The sequence below is a fragment of the Carettochelys insculpta genome, chromosome 2, assembly GCF_033958435.1.
Source record: "Carettochelys insculpta isolate YL-2023 chromosome 2, ASM3395843v1, whole genome shotgun sequence".
Taxonomy (NCBI): domain Eukaryota; kingdom Metazoa; phylum Chordata; order Testudines; family Carettochelyidae; genus Carettochelys; species Carettochelys insculpta.
In genome coordinates this window covers 99,124,666-99,145,878 of record NC_134138.1, presented here as the reverse complement: position 1 = coordinate 99,145,878, position 21,213 = coordinate 99,124,666, and the positions used below count along the sequence as shown (strand labels likewise).

Genomic DNA, 21,213 nt, shown 5'->3' with positions numbered 1-21,213 from the left:
GGGAGAGGGTTCTACTCGAGGTACTTCCTCACGGGGAAAAAGACAGGAGGCGGGAGGTCCATCTTAGATTTTCGAGGCCTCAACCGGTACCTGCGCAAGCAACGCTTTCGGATGATCACAATCGCCTCCATCCTTACGGCACTGGACGATGGAGATTGGTTCGCAGCCCTCGACTTATAAGACGCGTATTTTCACATAACTATTCATCCGGCTCACCTACGATTCCTCTGGTTTTTCATGGTAGGCAAAGAACATTTTCAATACAAGGTCCTACCATTTGGCCTCTCCTCGGCCCCCAGAGTCTTCACCAAGCCCTTGGCAGTGGTGTCAGCCTACCTGCACAGACAGGGGGTATTTATATTCCAGTATCCGGATGACTGCCTACTCAAAGGGGCCTCGAAGGAGGAGGTACTACGCATGATATGCGTCACAGCAGGCACGTTCTCTTCGCTCGGCCTGGTTATCAATCTGGCAAAATCAAAGATAGACCCCACACAGGACATAGAGTTCGTAGGGGCACGCATAAATTCTATTACAGCGAGGGCGTATCTACCAGAGACTCGCTTTCAGGCCGTCGGCTCCCTCGTGCAAGTCTTCACCTTCAGCCCTACGGTGCCGGTTCTGACGTGCTTACAGCTGCTGGGCCACATGGCAACAGCGACGTTCGTAGAACAGAACGCCAGGTTACACATGCGCAGCATGCAGCACTGGCTGGCGAGCGTATACAACCCGGCAGCACACACTGTTCACAGGGTGGCGTCGCCCGCAACAGAGGTGCGCAAATCCCTGCAATGGTGGGTAAACCCCGAGAACCTGCTAACAGGGGTGCCCTTCCACCAACCACACATATTGGTTTTTCTTACTACAGATGCCTCCCACATAGGGTGGGGAGCACACATGGGCGAAGAGGTGACGCAAGGGCTGTGGTCCTCCACGGAGCAGTCACTGCACACAAATATACTGGAGCTCAGAGCAGTGTTCAACGCCTGCAGACACTTTCGAGACCATATAAAAGGCAAAGTAGTCGGGATCAGTATAGACAATACCTCCACCATGTTTTATATAAATCGGCAAGGAGGAGCTCGGTCCCGTGCCTTATGTGCAGAAGCAGTCCGGTCGTGAAACTGCTGCATCGCCAACAATATAACCTTGAAAGCCTCGTACTTCCCAGGCGCTCACAATGTGAAGGCAGACCAGCTGAGCAGGCGTTTCGCACTCACGCACGAGTGGCAGATCCGTCCCGATCTGCTGCAACCGATTTTTCATGCATGGGGTTTTTCCCCAGATAGACCTGTTTGCTACTCAGCACAACAAGAAGTGCCCACGATTCTGCTCCAGGGCAGGACTGGGACGGGGGTCCCTGAGGGACGCCTTCGCGATCTCATGGAGGGGCCCCCTGCTTTACGCTTTCCCTCCCACAGTGCTCATCCACAAAGTGTTGCAGAAAGCCAGGAGGGAAGGAGCCTGAATGATCCCGATAGTCCCAACGTGGGATCGACAGCAATGGTTCCCCCTACTCCTGCGCATGTCGGACCGGCCACCGATGCCCCTTCCGGTGGCGCTGGATCTGCTCACGCAAGCCCAGGGGTCCATAGTGCATCCGCACCCCCAAGGCCTGCGACTACAAACGTGGTTAATCCATGGCTCAGCTCCCTAGAGAGCACATGTACGGAGGAAGTGCAGCAAGTCCTAGAAAGTAGCAGGAGGACTTCCACCAGGAAGACCTACAAGCAGAAATGGACTCGCTTTACGGCATGGTGTTCTACCAAACAGCTAGCCCCCCTTTCGGTGCCTATGGCTGTGATATTAGAGTATTTACTGGACCTCAAGAGAGGAGGACTCTCGCTATCCTCGTTTAAGGTCCACCTTGCCACCTTTTTGGCGTTCAGATACGGAGAGACAGGGCACACAGTGTTTGCCCATCCCATGGTTACCAGGTTCCTTAAAGGGCTGGTAAACCTATACCCCCCTCGGAAACCGCTTCCACCTTCGTGGAACTTGGACCTGGTGCTTAATGCGAAAAGGGGACCACCATTCGAGCCTGTGGCCACGGTTTCCCTCTGCCTCCTTATGATAAAGACGACCTTTCTTCTCGCAATCGCGTCAGCTCGCAGGGTCAGCGAGCTTGCGGCAGTTATGGCAACGCCACCCTGCGCTGTTTTTTCCAAGGAGGCAGTAACCATACGGCTGCATCCAGCCTTTGTTCCTAAAGTTCTTTCTGAGTTTCATACTAACGAACCTATTGTTTACCCTCGTTTTATCCAAAGCCTCATAACTCTAACAAAGAGGCGCGCCTACACCTCCTGGACGTGAGGAGGCGCTAGCTTTCTATATAGACAGGACCAAGTCCTTCCAGAGAACGGATAGACTCCTAGTCTCTATCGCTCCCAAATCAAAAGGAGAATGTCTCTCTTCGCAGAGAATCTCGAAGCACATCGTATCTTGCATAAAAATGTGCTACAAACTCAGAAAGACTCCTTTCCTGGCCATGCCCTGGGCTCATTCCACTAGGGCGGTGGCAGCATCAACAGCCCTTTTTCAAGGGCGTTGCGCTAAAAGACATTTGCAGAGTGGCGATCTGGTCATCCTGTGACACCTTCGCCAAACATTACACCCTTCACAGGGTATTCCAAGAGGATACCCGTCTCTCGGCAGCGGTCCTCTCGGGGACAAGCTGCACATAATCCGATTACCCACCTCCTATCTTGGGTTACTGCTGGGTAGTCACCTAATGTGGAGCACCCACGGGGACACTCGAAGAAGAAAGAAAGGTTACTCACCGTAGTAACGGTGGTTTGTCGAGATGTGTCCCCGTGGGTGCTCCACTACCCGCCCATCCTTCCCGCTCCGGATCTCTGTTTAGTGTTTTGCAGGAGCATCCGAGGCGGTTGGTCAAGGAACTGGCGGGGACCGGATCGCGCACGTGGCCGGGAGCGCGCGGGGGAGTGGCGCGCATCGGCGCATGCGCGGTCCGGCAGAAACTGCTTGGAAGATCCGATCTGCGGCGCCAGGCGAGCCCGACACCACCTAATGTGGAGCACCCACGGGGACACATCTCGAAGAACCACCGTTACTATGGTGAGTAACCTTTCTTTTCGTCGGCAGAGACTGTCGACAAAAAAAGCCGCATAGACACTCCGGGGGCCCTTTTGTTGACACAACAGATCAAAAGATTGATCTGCTTTTATGTGTAGACACAATCTGTTGACAGAAGTTTTGTCGGAACATCTCTTCCTTCCTCTTCCAACTTCTGTAGACAGATGCTTCTAGTGTAGACATAGCCAAAGAGATTAGGCATAGTCCTAGACTTAGTTCTGAGAGGATTGTTTGAACGTGGACCAGTGAGGTGGGTTAAATATAATATAATAGTTAAATATTTGCTTACATATGTCTGTAGGCAAATTCGAAACACAGCCCTTTCCCCTACAGTTATTGAATTAAAATTGTCTATTCTGGGATGATTTCTTGAGACTTCAAATTTGACAGGATATTTTCATGTGCAGTGGTTTCTATTTTATTTTATTTTTACTGTTAAGAATCTGTTCTCAGCCAATATCAGAGCTTATTTAAAAGTTAAAACTTGTACTATGGCCTGCAATCATTTTCAAAAAATAAAGACGTGATTTAGGAAATTGTAGGTAACGCTGCAGTATCTAACTCTTATGTCCTTGTGTCACAAGCCAGCTTAAATGGCATTGGAAGAATTTTATCTTAGGCTTTTGATAATGCTGGTCCCTACAGATAATATCAGTGCTAAAACAAAAGAATTTTCATTCTTCACAAGAGCATGTTGTAACAAAAGGAAACACATGCCTTTGGAATAGTCTTAGGCTAGATCTACACTAGAGAGTTTTGTAGATAAAACTGGGGTTTTGTCAACAAAACTCGAGGAACATCTAGACACAAAGGCTACGTCTACACATCCTCCAGGGCTGGTGCCATCGACGTTCAACGTCGATGTTGGGCAGCACCACATCGAAGTAGGCGCTGCGGGGGAACGTCTACACGCCAAAGTAGCACACATCGAAATAAGGGTGCCAGGAACAGCTGCAGACAGGGTCACAGGGTGGACTAGCACTTCGGGGCAACAGCTAGCACTCCCTTAAAGGGCCCCTCCCAGACACACTCAGCCTGCACAGCACGCGGTTTGCAGAGCCATAGGCACGCACACCTTGGCGACGCAGTCATGGACCCCCAGCAGCAGCAGCAGCAGCAGCCAGAGGTCCACCCAGTCGCCCCTGTAGGAGCAGTGCTCGCCCTGCTCAATGCCATGCAGAAGGCAGCTGATCACATCCTAGCCACAGAGGAGGAGCTGCCCCAGGGGAGGAGGAAGCAACCCCAAACCCTGCAGCGCCCCCCCCCCCCCCCGCCACACATGCCGCCAGCTGTGGAGCTACCCCACGAGCACCGACTGGTGGGAGCGGCTGGTGCTTGGAGAGTGGGACGACAACCGATGGCTCCAGAACTTTTGCATGAGCCGGCAGACATTTCTGGAGCTATGCCAGTGGCTCACCCCCGCACTGAGGCACCAGGGCACCACCATGCAGCGTGCCCTCAGTGTGGAGAAACGGGTCGGCATCGCTGTCTGAAAGCTGGCCACTCCAGACTGCTACCGATCCGTGGGCCAGCAGTTTGGCTTCGGCAAGGCCACCATCGGAGCTGTCCTCATGGAGGTAAGAGGACCCACAGGGGGGGAGGGGGAGGCAGCCCTGGCAGGGGAGGGGAGCCCTGGCAGGGGAGGGCCACACACACCCTGCACACCCCTCATTGGTGCTGTTCCATGTCCTTCCCCTGCAGGTTGTCCGCGCCATCAATGCCCTGCTCCTCCACAGGCTTGTGCGGCTTGGGGACCTGGATGCCGCCATCGCGGGGTTTGCCACCCTGGGCTTCCCCAATTGCTTCAGGGCTCTGGATGGGACCCATATCCCCATCCGTGCCCCGGAGCACAGTGGAGGACGCTACTTAAACAGGAAGGGCTACCACTCAGTGGTCCTCCAGGCCTTGGTGGACAGCCGGGGCTGCTTCCTGGACATATATGTGGGCTGGCCTGGCAGCACCCACGACACCTGGGTATTCCAGAATTCGGGCCTGTGCCACCGGCTGGAGGCGGGGACCTACATCCCCCAGCGGGAGATCCCTGTGGGGGACACCACCATGCCCCTCTGCGTCATTGCAGATGCGGCATACCCCCTCCAGCCCTGGCTCATGCACCCTTACACGGGCCATCTGTCAGCCAGCCAGGAGCGTTTCAACCAGCGCCTGAACCATGCACGCCAGGTGGTGGAGCGCACATTTGGCCGCCTCAAGGGGCGCTGGAGGTATCTCCTCACCCGCCTTGATGCGGGGCCCACCAACATCCCCCAGATTGTGGGCACGTGCAGCGCCCTCCACAAACTGTTCGAGAGCAAGGGGGAGGCATTCTTTCAGGGCTGGGCTGTGGAGGCTGGCAGGGCCGATGTGCAGGCACCCGCTGCTCCCAGTCGCCAGGTGGACCCCAAAGGGACCCGGGTCCGGGAGGCCCTGCAGGCCCATTTTGACAAGGCCTCAGGGTGAACGCTGGCAGGCCCCCCACTGCATCCCCCCCATCCTCCACAACACTCCCTGCCCCTACGCCCACACCCAAGAGCACGCACCCCCCGACTTTTCTTGTAAATAAAAATAGACATGTTGTTCGTGAAACCAGAAAACGTTGAACTCTTATTATTATTATACTATTTACAACCAAAATAAATATTATATATATGTATTATATGATGAAAGGGAAAAAAGGGGGAAGACAAGGAAGGGGAGAACTATTTACATGGGCGGGCAGGTATCATCATAAAATAACGGGTCTAATACAAACTATTTACAAAACACAAGTAAAGGGGATATGTACAAAGGGGGGGTGCCACGTCCTGGGCCCCATACCACCTAATGTCCAGCGCTGGGGGTGGGCGGCCGCGACCCGCGCCTCAGCCTCAGCCCTGGCCGGGGCTGGCTGGTGGCCGGGCGGACCAGGAGATATGGCCGGCGGGTGTCAGCAGGCCCCAGGTTCCCCTCGGCGGAAGGGCCCTCGGTGACGGGTGGCAGTGTGAAGGCGGGTGGAGTGGCGGGTGTAGCAGGCAGGGCAGGCAGAGCGGCAGCTGGCGCAGCATGGGGGGCCAGGTAGTCCGCGATGCACTCGAATGTGCGCATAAAGGCCCCCCATGCCTCCTGGCGCCAGGCCAGCTCCTGCTCCTGCAGTTGGAGGCACCGCTTCTCCACCCGCAGGCGCTGCTCTGAGACCTCCAGCTGCTGCCAGAGGATCACCAGCAGCTAAGGGTCCGTCGCCGTCCAGGAGTGGTGCTGGGTCCGCCGTCGTCCCTGCCCTGGGGCTGGTCAGTGCTCCACCGAGGGGCTGGCCTGGAGTGATGGCCCCGGTGGGCTCTCCGGGACCACTGACACTTCGCTGGCGCTCTCCGGTCCCTCCGATGGTGCAGCTGTGGAACACAAGGGGGGAAGAAGAGTGGAGACAGCCGTTAGTGTGGGCCCCGAGCCATGGCCCTTGTCCCCCCACCCCTCTGCTGCTGGTTCCCCATCCCCAACCCCGGGAGATGCTGATGATGATGATGGGTGTCCCACCCCCTCCCCCCAGGGGACCCTAGGTTCCGCTCCCCCCATCCCTAGGGGCTGTCGTGCTGGGGAGGCAGGGGCTGATGCACTCTTCTGAGGGACATGCCACTGCTGTCCTTGGGGCCTGGTCATCTGGGCATGTGGAGGGCCCTGGTCATGTCTGTTGCCCCCGCCCCTCAACCCTGGGGGTGTGCACCGGGAGGGTACATACCCAATGGTCCGCTCCCACAGTCGGGGGACACCCGGTGGGCGGACGCCCTGCTGGAGCTCCGGGACGGCAGCGCGATGTGGAGCCCCTCATCGCTGGAGGAGGATCCCCCCTCCTCCTCCTCCTCCTCTGGTGCCCCAGGGGTGGGCTTCTGGGGGGGTCCTTGGGGTGCAGGGCTTGCCTCCGGGGCAGACTCCGCCTCCGGGGCAGACTCCGCCTCCGGGGCCTGCTGGGGCTTGTCGGCCAGAGGGGAGGAGGTGTGCCGGGGCCCCAGGATTTCCCTGAGCTCCTGGTAAAAGGGGCAAGTGACAGGGGCGGCCCCAGATCGACCAGCCACATCCCGGGCCCAGGCGTAACCCTGCTGCAGCTCCTTAACCTTACTCCTGACATGGTCAGGAGTGCGGGCAGGGTGACCCCGGGCGGCCAGGCCCTCAGCCAGCCAAGCGAACGCATCTGCCTTCTGCCTCTTGCTCCCTATTACCTGGAGCACCTCCTCTTCACTCCAGAGCCCCAGCAGGTCCCGAAGCTTGGCCTCCGTCCAGGAGGGGCCCCACTGCCTCTTCCTGGGCTGGCTGCCAGCCTGGGAGCCCTGGCTCCTCTTGGAGGGGGTGCCCTGGGGTCGCTTGGGGGGCTGGCGGGCGGCCATCGCAGTGGGGGGGGTGTCTGTGGGTTGCAGAGGGGCGTGCAGGCTGGCCGCGTGGCTGTGCTGCTGCCTGCACGCTCTCTCAGCTTCCTGCACAGGAAGGCAGGGGGCAGGGACCTTTAAGGGGCGACCATCAAGCACGCGGTGACCATCGAGCTCAGGGGTTGAGAGAGGGTCTCTCAACCCCTCAGCTGATGGCCGCCATGGCGGACCCCACTGTTTCGATGTTGCGGGACACTCATCGGCTACACGTGCCCTACTTCGACGTTCAACGTCGAAGTAGGGCGTTATTCCCATCTCCTCATGAGGTTAGCGACTTCGACGTCTCACCGCCTTACGTCGATGTCAACTTCGAAATAGCACCCGCCACATGTAGACATGGCAGGCGCTATTTCGAAGTTGGCGCGGCTACTTCGAAGTAGCCAGCACATGTAGACGCAGCTAAAATGTATTTTGTTGACATAAACAGTTAACAAAAAAGGCTGTGTAAGATGCTCCGGGCAGTGGGGTGGGGCTCTTTTGTCAACAGTGCGGATCAAAAGATCCATCTGTTTTTATGTGTAGACAGTCTGTCAACAGAAGTTTTGTTGAAACATCTCTTCTGACAGTAACTTCTGTAGACAAATGTTTCTAGTGTAGATGTAGCCTTAAAGAATAGTCAGTATCCATGAATGAGGCAAGCTGAATCTGAACCAATGAGTGAGATTACAGAGTGAGATAAGAGTTTTCAGAACAACTAGAAGAACACTAATATCTTCTAAATTTAATTTCTTTCCCAAAAACCTACCTTGTCCTATACTTATCCCAGATACTCAGGGCTTGGCCATTAGATTTTGAGTCATAGAAGTTATATAGATTTTCAGGAGCTTGCCTATAATTTATGTAATTAAAAGAGAGGCCATTAGTATGTTAAGAACTTGAGTGTAAAAGTAAGTCTGCTGTTGTGTTATATTAAAGTTAGTAGTAAGCAATTGCTATCCTGTATGCTCTCCAAAATACTTTGTAACAAAATAATTTTTAAAAATTCTAAGGAACCATGTGATATGTCAGTCTGCGATGCTTCTGAGGTTTAGGCCAAATATTTTTTTAAAATGTAGCCGTTTCAATGGGATATACAATAAAGAGAAAATTATATTTTTAACCTCTTTTTGTAAATTTTGTTTAAAAAAAAAGCAGACCTGGAGTCTCTTTGTTGATCACTTCCATTGTGGGAGCACCTAAGTGTGTTATGTTGGCTTAATTACATCGTCAGATCAGAAGGGAGGACAAATATTTCTGTGCTGCATACAAAATAATTTAAACGTTTCCAGGTCTGTAACTTATTGATTTACTCTCCTAACATAAACTCAAGAGGTTTAGTGAACAATAGTTTTGGGCAAGTTACATTCCATGAAAATGCAGGAATAAACAATGCAAAAGTGTACATAAAACCCTGTTAAAGTGCAGATTTGTTCTGAAACTATCTGTAAAAATAACATAGCGAGTTTCCATAGTTTTTGTTATTCTGTTTCACAGGCATTTAGTTTAGAAGCAAAAAGTTGTATTCTATATAAATGTATGATTTTTGGGTATTGTGTATGTATAATATGAGAGTATTTCAATAAGTGCACAGAATCCATTTATTTAAGTCTTGAATTTAATATATTTGTTTTAATATTAGGTGGTCTTAGTACCTCCACTCTGTGACCTACTGTAACATTCAGTCACTGTTCTTACTGTAGTCAGAGTCTGAAAGTTTGCCTTTTTATTTAATAAACTTTGCTTACATTGTGGAGGGATATTTTCTTTGTTAAAACTTTTTATTTTATTATTATTGATGTGCATTAATTTTCCACACTAGTATTAAGAAATCTTACTCATATCCTGTATTTGTTACCTTTGAAAGATCCTTTTGAGATCCTTTTCATTATCTGTGTATTTTCTTCAAATTCCCCAAAACTATTTATTTTACAGTCTGCTTCATTTAAACTGTCATTTTTTTTTCATTGAAAAGAGTTCACAGACTTGACTTTTCCATGCTGCTAATATTAGATGAATCTTATATTTTTTTTCAAAAAATAAACTAGCATGGCTCTGGCTACTTGCAGGAATTTGTGTGATCAGTGAGTACTTTCCCAGGTCAATAACCACGTTTGGATTGAATTGTAATATCATTACTATGAGTTCTCTGAGTAGTCTGTCTTCAGCTATTTTGAAAATTCTATTTTTTCCTCCCAAATACTATTTTTATGTTATTCCCACAATATGTGCAAAAAGATCCTATTTCTTCACATCCTCTCCAGCATTTATGAATCCTTGTAATATATAGAAGGACACGCTTTCATTAACAGTATCCGAAGTCTAATTTCTAATCTGCTGTACATATTCTGAAAATATTCTATAGACTATCCACCATGTAGATTGTGAAAGATGAACAGATGCAGAAGAAACTACACTCTATTATATCCTTCCAGATTTATTTAAATTCCATTTTATGTTCTGATACATCATACCTCCTGTATTGCTTTTAATTGACAGAATCTGAAGAAGATTCAGGAAATGGACAAAGAGAGTGATGAATCCAGCACAGACCTTGATGATTTGAAAAATGCTGACTGGGTAATGCTGTAGTCATTTGCCATCATTCCCAATATCATATATTTTGATGAAGAAATTTTGATGTTCTTAAGCCATTTGCTTATTGTCACCTGCTTTCTGTTTAAAAAAAAAAAACTGTGGTGATGAGAACATTATTTTTATATATAAAATGAAGTTGTTCCCAATGAAAATTCACTCCACAACCAGACTTACCATGTATTTGTCTCCATTGGTTCTTCAGGCCCGCTTTTGGGTTCAGGTGATGAGAGATTTGCGGAATGGTGTTAAGCTTAAGAAGGTTCAAGAGCGTCAGTATAACCCACTTCCAATAGAATATCAACTCACACCTTATGAGATGCTCATGGATGACATTAGATCAAAACGCTATACCTTAAGGAAAGTTATGGTGAGTTCAAAGAATACCATTGTGATAAACCCTGTACGGTCACCATAACTTGCACTTTGCTTTCAGGGAAATCCAGAATTGTTACTTCACCCATGTAGTTGTTCTTACATTGTTTTTACAGCATTGCTGGATCCTAAACTTTGTATTTTAATTAAGAAAAAGTGCATCCATAGAAATATGGTACACCTTAATTTCAGGTGACAGGAACTGAAAAGTTTCAAGAGACAGGAAACCTAGCTTAGCTATACTTGAATAAATTGATTTTGTGCTGTCATGCTGGTTACGTTAAAATTCAGGTTAACAGTCTTTCTGTCCTGTCCAGTCAATCTGAATTTCTGTTTGGCTGTTCATACTGTGGAATACATTACTAACAGGTCGTAACATAATTTTGTAAAGCTATGTGTTACTTCAGAGCTGCTTGGCCAATGATACTTTGAAAGGGTGTTAAATCCATGAAAATGGCATCGAGATGGTCATAAAAAAGAAAAGCCTAAAATATCTGCAAGCATAAATTATTGTTGTAGGAGAGTCAAGTCTAAAACTCAGGAATTATACCTTGCGGGAATCAAATACATCCCCTTGAAGTCTTCAGATTTAATAAAAACTGTACTGTTTTCAGTACAATGCAATGGTGTTTGGAATCAGGAGAACAAACTGAGACATGGAGGCAAGCTTCCAAATATCACGGATTTACTTTCCAGACACTAACGTACAACTCAGGAGTGACTGTCAGCAAGATGCACTTTCTGTATTAGGACCACTACTTCTTGTCTTTGAATATATGTCTTTGAACCTCCCAGTCCTCCTATTTCACCTGCTTCATATAATGGTCTTGTAAAACAGGGGTTGGGAACCTTTCTTCTGTCAGGGGCCATTTACCCACAGAAAAATTAATTGGGGGTTGGTCTCTCTCTCTCTCTCACACACACACACACACACATACACACACACACACGATGGCTTCTGATTCTTTCCTGTCACTATCCCATCCCAACCTCAACAGACTGGCATGTGTAATAGAATGGAAATAGCCACTCCTTGTAATATGTCATTGTGATTATGTATGATAATCTGGAATCTATTGATGAACCAACTGGTTTTTCATAATAATCACTCGCACTCATGCAGTGCTTTATGTGGTTCATAGTGACCTGTGAACATCACCTCATCCATCCATGCAGCTATCCAGTGGGTGGGCGAGTGTGCTTACAGATAGGGAAATCGACATAGTTATTCTTGTTATATGTGGTTGTGCACTACTGTCATGTGAGTGTGACATATTATAGGTCATAGATTGTATCTTTGGGACAAGGTAGGTACTCTCTCCTCTCTACGTATTCTTCCTTGGATATGGACATGGCTGTAGAGCTGATTTGGAGTTTGGGGTATACCTCTGGAGGAAGGCCTGCTTCTGCAGGCAAAAAGCAGTCTGAATGAAAAAGGCAAGCAAAATAATCCTGCATCCCACAAAATGGTCTGCATGAACCCCTCAAGGCTAGAGTAAATAGCTTCTGTAAAGGGCTTTGGGGTCCCTAACTCCCTGAGAGGTCTGAGTGTCCTGAAAAAAGGAAAACAAAGCAAAGATAGTCACTCCACTTCTCCAGACGTATCAGTTAGCATATGCTATTGAGCAGCTTTTGTGATAAAGGTGCTCTCTAGTTCTGTGGCTAGAGAGTTGGTTCCTGTTCTGGTTACCTCAGCATGCCATCCTGGATTGGTCTTGGAGCTTCCTTTTAAGGCCCATCTTCAGGGTTGACATGGCTCATAAGGGTGCCAGATTGGTATCCAAAGGAGCTCTTTAAGCCCCCTTGGCTGGAGTGGTGACCTTTTCCCCACCATAATCCTTATGATTTAATAGATTCATCGGTTATTTTTTCTTATTTATTCATTTTCTCTGCCTATTTTAATGGGTTCTTATTTTGAGAAGATACAGTTTATCCTGACTATAGTCTAATAGGACTGCCAATTTCCTACTCTTGTAAAACTGAACACCCTAGTCCCATCCCCTGCCCTGCTTCTCATCCAAGGCACTGCCCTGCCCTGCCCCCTCACTCCATCCCCCCATTCCCTCTGTTGCTCACTCTCTCCCCACCTCACTCACTGGGCTGGCTCAGGAGACAGGTGCAGGAGGGGGTGAGGGCTCCAGCCTGGAGTGGGAGGCTCCAGGCTGGGGCCAGAATTGAGGAGTTCAGGGTGTGGAAGGGGGCTGGGGTGCAGGACAATGCTCGTGTCTGTGACTGAGGGGTTCAAAGGGCAGGAGGGGAATCCGGGCTGGGGCACAAGGTGGGGGTAAGGGCTGTGGCTGGGAGTTTGGGCTCTGGGAAGGGACTGGAGCTGAGAGGTTGGGCTGCAGGAGGGGCTCAGGGCTTGGATGGAGGGGTTTGAATGACAGGAGGGGAATCAAGCCTGGGGAGGCAGGGTGGGGGCTCCCTCGGGAGGCATGGGCTCTGGGGAGAGGAAGAGGGGTTGGGTGCAGGAGGTTGCTACAGGGTGGGATCGAAGATTTCAGAGTACAGGAGGGGGATTATGGCTGGAGATGTGAGCTGGAGCCGGGGGGTACCCAGAGGTGCAGGCTCCAGGTGGTGCCCACTTCCAGCAGCTCCCAGAAACAGCAGCATGTTCCCCCTCTGCGCTTCACCCTGTCCGTGACCACTGCCCCCGCAGTTCCCACTAGCCATGGTTCCCAGCCAATGGGAGTTGCAGAGGCAATACTGAGGATAGGGGTAGTGTGAGGAGCCCCCTGCCTGCGCCTTCACATAGGAACTAGGGACGGACATGCCACTGCTTCTAGGAGCAACAGCAGGCAACAGTCTTCTTTGCCCTGCTTTGCCACTTACTGGACTTAGAATCAGAGAAGAGTAGGACTGGAAGGGACCTGGAGAGGCCATCGAGTCCAGCCCCCTGCCCTCACGGCAGAACCAAGCACTTTCTAGACCATCCCTGAAAGCCATCTATCTAACCTCTTCTTAAATATCTCCAGTGATGGAGATTCTACCACCTCCCTTGGCAATTCGTTCCAGTGTTTGATCACCCTGACAGTTAGGAACTTTTTCCTAATGTCCAACCTGAACCTCCCCTGCTGCAATTTCAGTCCATTGCCTCTTGTTCTATCCTCAGAGGCAAGGAAGAACAAGTTCCCTCCCTCTGCCTTATGACACCCGTTTAGATACCTGAAAACTGCTATCATGTCCCCCCTCAACCTTCTCTTTTCTAAACTAAACAAGCCCAGTTCTTTCAGCCTTTCTTCATAGGTCTTGTTCTCTAGACCTTTGATCATTCTCGTTGCTCTCCTCTGGACCCTCTCCAATTTCTCCACATCCTTCCTGAACTGCGGTGCCCAGAACTGGACACAATACTCCAGCTGAGGCCTAACCAGCGCAGAGTAGAGCGGGAGAATGACTTCTCGTGTCTTGTTCACAACACACCTGTTAACACTTCTAACAGCCTGGTCAGTGGTGCTAAGTGGAGCCACCACTTTCCTTTTTCAACTAAGCATACCAATTGCAAAGTAGACGTCTGGCAATCCTATCTCGCAGATGATGCTCCTGTGTACTGAATTGTTGAGATATAGTGTATAACATCAGAAAACATGATTTCAGCATTGTAGTGGTTGTGGTTACTTAGGTCAGTGTCCTTCAGAGGCTACATAATCTGAAGCAGTAGAAGAGGAATTCATTTACTCACAGTTAGCTTGATCAGATTATGGAAAAAATTTGAAAATGGAGAAAAACAGTTGGAGCACCCAAACTTTAAGTGAATGCATTTTTAAATTACAAATACATTTAAATGTAAATTGCAGGGCTTTCGTCTCACTTGCTGTAATATAAGAGGTTTCTCTCAGCACAGCTCAGAGAGCTAAACCAGGGAAAATTGCTTAAAACAGGGTTACTTACAGTCCTAAGCTGGGTATCCTCCCTATAAGGCACAACAAACAATTCACAAAGAGCACCTCCATTGTGTCTCTGTCCAGCAAGAAGTCACGCAAGCAAATCCCTCAGCACTCCAGTTTCTCTTGTGCCACAACCAAGGAACAACCAATATCCCTCCTTACACAGGTGAGCGGTTATATAAAGCAGTCTCACCAAACTCACACAGATTCTTCCAGTCCTAAAGGACCAGCCACATTTCCAGGTCAATATATATTTAGATCTTACTCAAAACAGCACACTGTGTCAGTCTTTTAGAATCTGAAATCTAAAAGTTTAATAATAAAAAGAAACAATAAGGTGAGAGTAAAATTGTTAAAGCAATCATTAAGATACATCGATCCCAAAGTTCTTGATGCAGGCTGCAGCAGATGGAATAGGCTGCAGCAGATGGAATAGGCTGCTCTAATAAAAGTCTCTGGAGTACATTTTGTTAGGCTGGGTGAGCGGTCCTTCCAGGTTCAGTTCATATCACAGACATTCCTGAAGTGATGATCTGGGTTGAAGACTGAAGAAAAATGGAGGAGCCTCAAGGTCCCCTTTATACCCTTGCCCATGTGAAGGGAAATCCACTGTTCCTCCTGTGTGAGAGCAGGTCCCAACTAGAGAATCACCAGAGCAGGTTACCTGTCTGTGTCCTTTTTTGGGCATTCTGCCATTGGCCACCTCCCAGACTACACATCTGCTGCTAACATCCTGAGATGTGGATTCGAGTCAAGTACTGCTTTACCTGGTGCCCCAGCTCCTATTATCATTCCCTAATTTATTTCAGGAAGAAGGGTGCTTTCGAAAGAGGGCTTCCTTTAAAAGGAACCCTGTCTACATGGCTGTTTTGGCTTTCGAAAACAGCACTTCCGGAACAGTGAGCATCTGCCGTTATTCAAATGAGACATCAGATACGCAAATCAGCACATCATTTGCATTTTGATCAGCTGCATTTGCATGCCCCTCTCAAAAGGGTGGGGCAATGTAGATGCGGCCTAACTGTCCTTCCTGAGATCTCCCTTCCTCCCCACCCTTCGCTGCACCTTTCAGTCCTATGTATGTGATGTGTCAGTTTTTATTTCAAAAGTTTTTTCTATCTCTGTGTTATAAAATCGTCCATGCTGTTCTGCATATCTCCGGATCTGAAGAAGTGGGGCAGCCCCGGGGAAAGCTCATCACTTAATAAATTTTTTTGTTAGTCTTTAAGGTGCTGCATGACAGCTTGGTTGTTTTGTCAGAATATAGGCTAACATGGCTACCACTCTGTTACTATCAGTTTTAAGTTTTTCCTGCAGTCGTTGCTGCTAATGAGACTCTCTGGTGATGAGGATAATATAATTACATAAATAGGAATTATGTCTATCTTACAGTTAATGATTCAGAGAGCTGTGTTACTTTAAATGTTAGCTACAGCAAAAGAAAAACAAAACCTGGAGGGCACTTTACTTTTCATGTAATACATGTATTCAGTACAGTAATTTTGTTTGAGTAGGAACCCTAGAGCATATTCCAGTTCACGTTCTGCCAGCACAGCCTCTGAGTTGACTCCTGGCAAGGTAGCAGCTACCTCTCCTCAAAAGATTTTTTGTGTTTGGTTGGTGTTGAAGGCACAGCTGTTTTTTCTGACATCCAGATGCTAGCTGTGTGCGGTATGTCTGCAGGCATCCATTTCTGTCCTGTTTCTCTCATCTGTGGAAAACAATAGGCAGGTTGTCTAATGCCCCTTTTGGATACATAAGCCTAAAAAGTGAATTGGGATTAGAATCTACTTCAGGTACAAAACCTATGGCACTGTCTGTGACGCTTTTGTGAGCTTTGTCTGATTACAATTTACTGGTGGAAAAAGAACTAGTTTCTTCTGATCACGTTTCCAGCAAGCAGTTTGTGTTTTGCTGCTGAGCATGCACAAAGAGTTTCTATGCAGAAAATTGTATAATAACATGGATGCAGTTTGATAGGAAATTAAATTCACTGAAGCCTGAAGCATTCACAGGTCCTTCCAAGTTCAGTTGTACTCCTGAGTACAGCATCTTTTAATAGCATATCATGGGCCATGGCTAAATATATATATTCCTAGCAAAGAAAGCTGTCGTGTCTCTCTAGACTAGAAGCAAAAACAAGAGTCCCATATCTGAAGTGAAAAGTAGTGAGGGGGAATGGGATTATTTTTCTTCCTGTAAGTCAAAACATACACGTAGCAAAAATTATGATTAAAGTGAATTGAAACAATGGGAAGGAAGTAGGCTTAGGTGCCAAAGTCACTTTGGAAAATGGGACTTAGCCAATCTAAGGCTATGACTACACTTACTGGGAATATCGATGGCTGCTACACAATTTTAGGTACACAAGTTGCATACCTAAAATTGATTATGCAGCCGTCAACATTGGTCCCTGTTCTCACTGCAGAATGTTGACAGGAGCTCTCCTCCCACCGACAGTCCTTAACAGTTTCGGGTTCGACATTGATCCTGGAACATGCCTAAGCATTCAATCTTCTGTGGCTAGTGTAGACCTAGCCTCAGTCATTTAGGCCTTGCAATGCTGAGCTGATCAATGCCTAAATACCTTTAGAAGTCTGAGCATTAATTACGTACAGAATTAATGAACCTATAATCATAATAGCCTGTGAGGTGTTTATATTATCCTCATTTTATACATGGGGGATTGAACCATACAGATTAAAGTCAAAGTTATCAAAAGGATTAACTAATTTTGTGTGTTCAGTATTAACAGGACATGATATTTCATCGTACTTAGCATTTGATAGCACTTTTTATGTTCAGAGCAGACCTCCCAAAGACATGAATTGCAGCTGTGAATTCTTAGCCCTTATGTAAATCAGAGCCATCAGGACAATTGTAAAATAAGGAACACACAATTAATAGCTGCCTATGAAAAGCTGGGTTAATGTGTCTTGTCCAGCATCACATAGAAACTGTGGCAAAGGCAGAGACAGGATGCAGTTCTCCAGTTTGTCATTCAGCTGCCATCATAGTGACATCATTCTTTCTTCTGCAGTTTCTGCCTTTTTTACCACACACTCTTGCCACTTCAGTAAATGAGGGAGCACAGAGGTAACAGCCTCCTTCATGACAACCCTGAATCTTTCCTAAGTCACTGTCCTTATGCGCTTAGAGAGGCAGGAGCCCTGTGGAGGGGGAAATAGTCTTAAGCTGCATCACCACATACTGTTAGAATGCCTGTGCACAAGGGGAGTCAGAATACAGAGAGCCTGATAATGGAAAGTGTCAGGCAATGTTAACTGTACTCATTGGTATACATCTATAATACGTACACAGAAAATACATACAGAATCTTGTGGCTTAATTGTGTTTACAGAAAGGAAATACTGTATTCATGGAATAACAAGGAGAAGATGATGAAATGTGAATTTTTCAGAGCTCTCCATCCTGTGGACTTGTATTTTATTTTGGCGTTTACATATTGTGTTTTAGCTTCACAGTAGGAATTTCTCATGGTGGATATGTTTTCATGTGAGGGCTGAAATGGCTGTTTTACAAACGATGTAGCACACCTCACTTGTGGTCAGCTCATGGCATTGGTTCAATTTCACTTCAACTATAATTTTCTGTATAATTAAAACGATAGTGTAAGTTGAATAATGCATTGTCAGTTGGATACAGTATGGCTGCGTCTACATTACCTCCCTGCTTTGAAGGGAGGTAGGTAAGTAGGGTGTTGGGAGTTTATTAATGAAGTGCTACAGTGTATATGCAGCATTTCATTGAGCACATTCCCCCCTGCAGCAACTTCAAAGTGTTAATGTAAAATTTTGAGGAGTAAAGGCCCTTCAAAGTTGCCCTGGCACTTCGAAGTACCGGCCGGTGAACCGTGGCTAGACGCGAGCCGGCACTTTGAAGTTTAACACTTCGAAGTTGCTGCAGGGGGTGGAATTTGCTTAATGAAGTGCTGCATACGCGGTGCAGCACTTCATTAATAAACTCCCAACACCCTACTTACCATCCTCACTTCGAAGTAGGGGAGGTGGTGTAGTCAAGCCCTATTTTACTTTGCTTTTTCTGAAGTGTTCCTTAGTTATAGCTGTGTTGAGATAGCTTAGCTTCATTTCAATTGCTGCATGAAATAATTCTCGTGAATGTCAATTATAATGTTTTTTTCATTTAGTATCACCATAACCATTCAGGCTCTGACTTGCCATTTGCAATCATGTTTATTTGCAAATCATATTTGTTTATTGACTGTAAAAGTGGTGGGCTGAAAGCAAGTGCGGGAAGCCTTCTTTCATATGTTTTCTTCTCACTGTGTTCTTGCTGTGTGGTTGTTTACATTTCCGGTAGATCTTCTAAACTGGGGTCACATTGTTTCTAATCAGATGCTGTTATTAGTTTTACTGTATTCTATTATACGGAATTCTTCAGAATTTTAAATGTAAACATTTTTCTTTCATTTTAATTTTTTCAAAAGAAACATTTGGGGTAATTTTGAGAAATACTTTAATTAATTATCAAAATGTGGTTGTTCCATCCTGGTATCTGAACAGAATTATGGTTATGCACCCCTTTTATTCTGTGCCTGTGTGGCATAGATATGCTCATCCAGTGCATATCTGACCTAATTTAACCAATCCATAGTCAAGGCTCTTATTTCTGTAAGGGCATTCATCACCACCAGGTCTTATATTCACTTTTAAATAAGTAATGCTTGTGAAAGACTGTCCATTTTGGAAACAAGTTAGTTGGACTACAGAAAAAATTCTGCATTTGCAATGGTGACAAAAGCTTCTCCATAATGCCAGGAGTCTGAGCTTTGGTGTTTCCACAGAGGCTGCAGATAAATGTATCAATTATTCTGCTGCGCATTTCCTTCCTGACCTTAGCAAAATCAGTTGAGCGAATTAGATGCTTCAGCTCTCCCAGCAGTGACATAGGGATCTTAATACTACTGATTATATAGGCGTGATAAGAAGGTAATTCAGTGAGTAAAGCTCTTGGAGATCCTAAGGTGAAAGGTCTTGTAGAACTGCAGTGTTACTTATTATTTATATTGTAGTATGGACAGCTGTCCCATTGGGACTGGACTGAGATCACCAGTTCACCAAACAGCCGTCTGATGTTAAGAACTTTCAATCACTACCAACTTTAACATAGCTTGAACCAATGACATGGAGGAAGAAGACTTCGTGTCTCGTTACCAATCACATGAAATATGCCCTCTGAAAACTGTCATTTTTTAAAAAACGGGTGAGGGGAATATAATTGATTTCAAATATTATTCTCCCTATCGTAAAATATCAGTAAAAACCGTTAATTAAAATGTTTTCTTCTTTAATGTTTTGAGTGAATATGGAGGATGTGGGAGAGTCCTGTCATTAATAGATATACCACAGTTTAGCTTCTTAACATTCTGCCAGACAGCAGGGAATTAAAGCCAAGGAAGTAATTGGGGGGACACAAACAGGAAATGAAACAACAGAGAAAAGATACATCAGTGAAAATACCAAGGATCTTAAAGGGAACGGAAGGGCTATTAACTGGGAAATGCTCACCTGCCTGGCTCAACTAGGCAATAAGTGTTTTTCTCCATGCCTCCCTGAGCAAGGAACGCGGGAACCCTAAACTGCTAATGACTCCACTCTAGGAATCTTTATGGAATGAGTCAGTAGCAGCAGCTGTCATTAAGTCTTTTGCAGAAAGACACTGAGGCTGTGTTTGCACTGCTGTATTTTTGAAATAATGTATGCAAAAAGAAATTATCTTGTGGCTGTAAAGACGAGAAAAACTCTTATCTTTAAAGAGTCATTTCCTTTTTTCTCTGTTCTTTTTGCAGCCTATACTTTTTGCTGGCTTAGTTGAACCAAGTATTAATTTTAGATATGTTATCCAACTTTATAGTTCACTTCCCAACTCTGTTTGTACTTCAAAATACTTAAAAGCACAAGTAAATTAACAGAATTTTTAAGTGTCACAGAGCGTGGTGGTTCCCAGGCCCTGCACCCAATCCGCAGCCGGGAGTGACTTTCACTCAGCAGGAAGAACAGAAGGTTTATTAATCAACAGGCACACAGCATGGTATAGACTTGTCAGTACAATCCAGTTTGAGGAGAGGGGACCCTCAAGCTGGGGCCTTGCCCCCCCTTTGTTTCTCTCCCCCAATCCAAGCTAACTGCCTTCCAACCACCCATTTCCAGTTCAAAGTGGTCAAGCCCTACCTCTCTCCCTTGTCCTGTTTCAAGGAGGACAAAGGTGTCACCTGGTAGCTCACATTACCGCTATGCGCTAATGCAGCCTCGTGAAACTTAGGGAAACTGCAGTGAACTACAGGGAATCAGGAAACAAATGCAACCTAATCAGAGAAATAAAATCCTCACACCCACCCACTTTGTCACTGTCAGGTGACCTAGGCTGAGACATGCACAGTGCAGCCATTCCATAGTAGCACCATCTACTCCAGATGTAGTGTGCAGATGTGGGCATTGTGGTAGATGGCAGCTGTTAGCACAGGAACTAGCTTCCAACTTTCCCTAGGGCTCCTCAGACCTAGGCCCTGCCCATACTCCAGCCTTTCCTCTGAGCCCCTCCCCCACCCTCAGCATGCCCCAACCCCACGCTCCTCCCCTTTCCTCTCAGCACCTCCTGCATGTTGCAGAATAGCTGATCTGCAGCAGGTAGCAGGCTGTGGAAAGGAGATGGGGAGTTTATTGGCAAGGCAACCAGGAGGCACTGCAGATTATGGGTGAGCTAATATGACGATGAGTGCTAAACACTTGCTAATTTTTTTCCATGGGTGCTCCAGCCTTGAAGCACCCGCAGAGTTGGTGCCTATAGTTGCTAGGCCTGAAGGAGTAAGAATGGACAGTGTAACAAGTTGGAAGTCCTGCAGCGGCCCAGCCTGC

At 47.2% G+C, this 21,213-nt stretch overlaps 1 protein-coding gene across 4 annotated transcripts in view; it reads left to right on the top strand.

Moving 5' to 3' along the window:
• Positions 1-21,213, top strand: part of SPIRE1 (spire type actin nucleation factor 1) — a 226,253-nt gene that overhangs the window by 164,692 nt on the left and 40,348 nt on the right. For all 4 annotated transcript variants that reach the window (XR_012644467.1, XR_012644466.1, XM_074987484.1 and 1 more), the window contains exons 5-6: positions 9,963-10,043; positions 10,264-10,428. Coding sequence is in view for 2 of the 4 variants with exons in the window: in XM_074987484.1 (XP_074843585.1) it covers positions 9,963-10,043; positions 10,264-10,428 (246 nt within the window). In the remaining 2 variants the exon portion in view is untranslated. The remainder of the gene's footprint in view (positions 1-9,962; positions 10,044-10,263; positions 10,429-21,213) is intronic.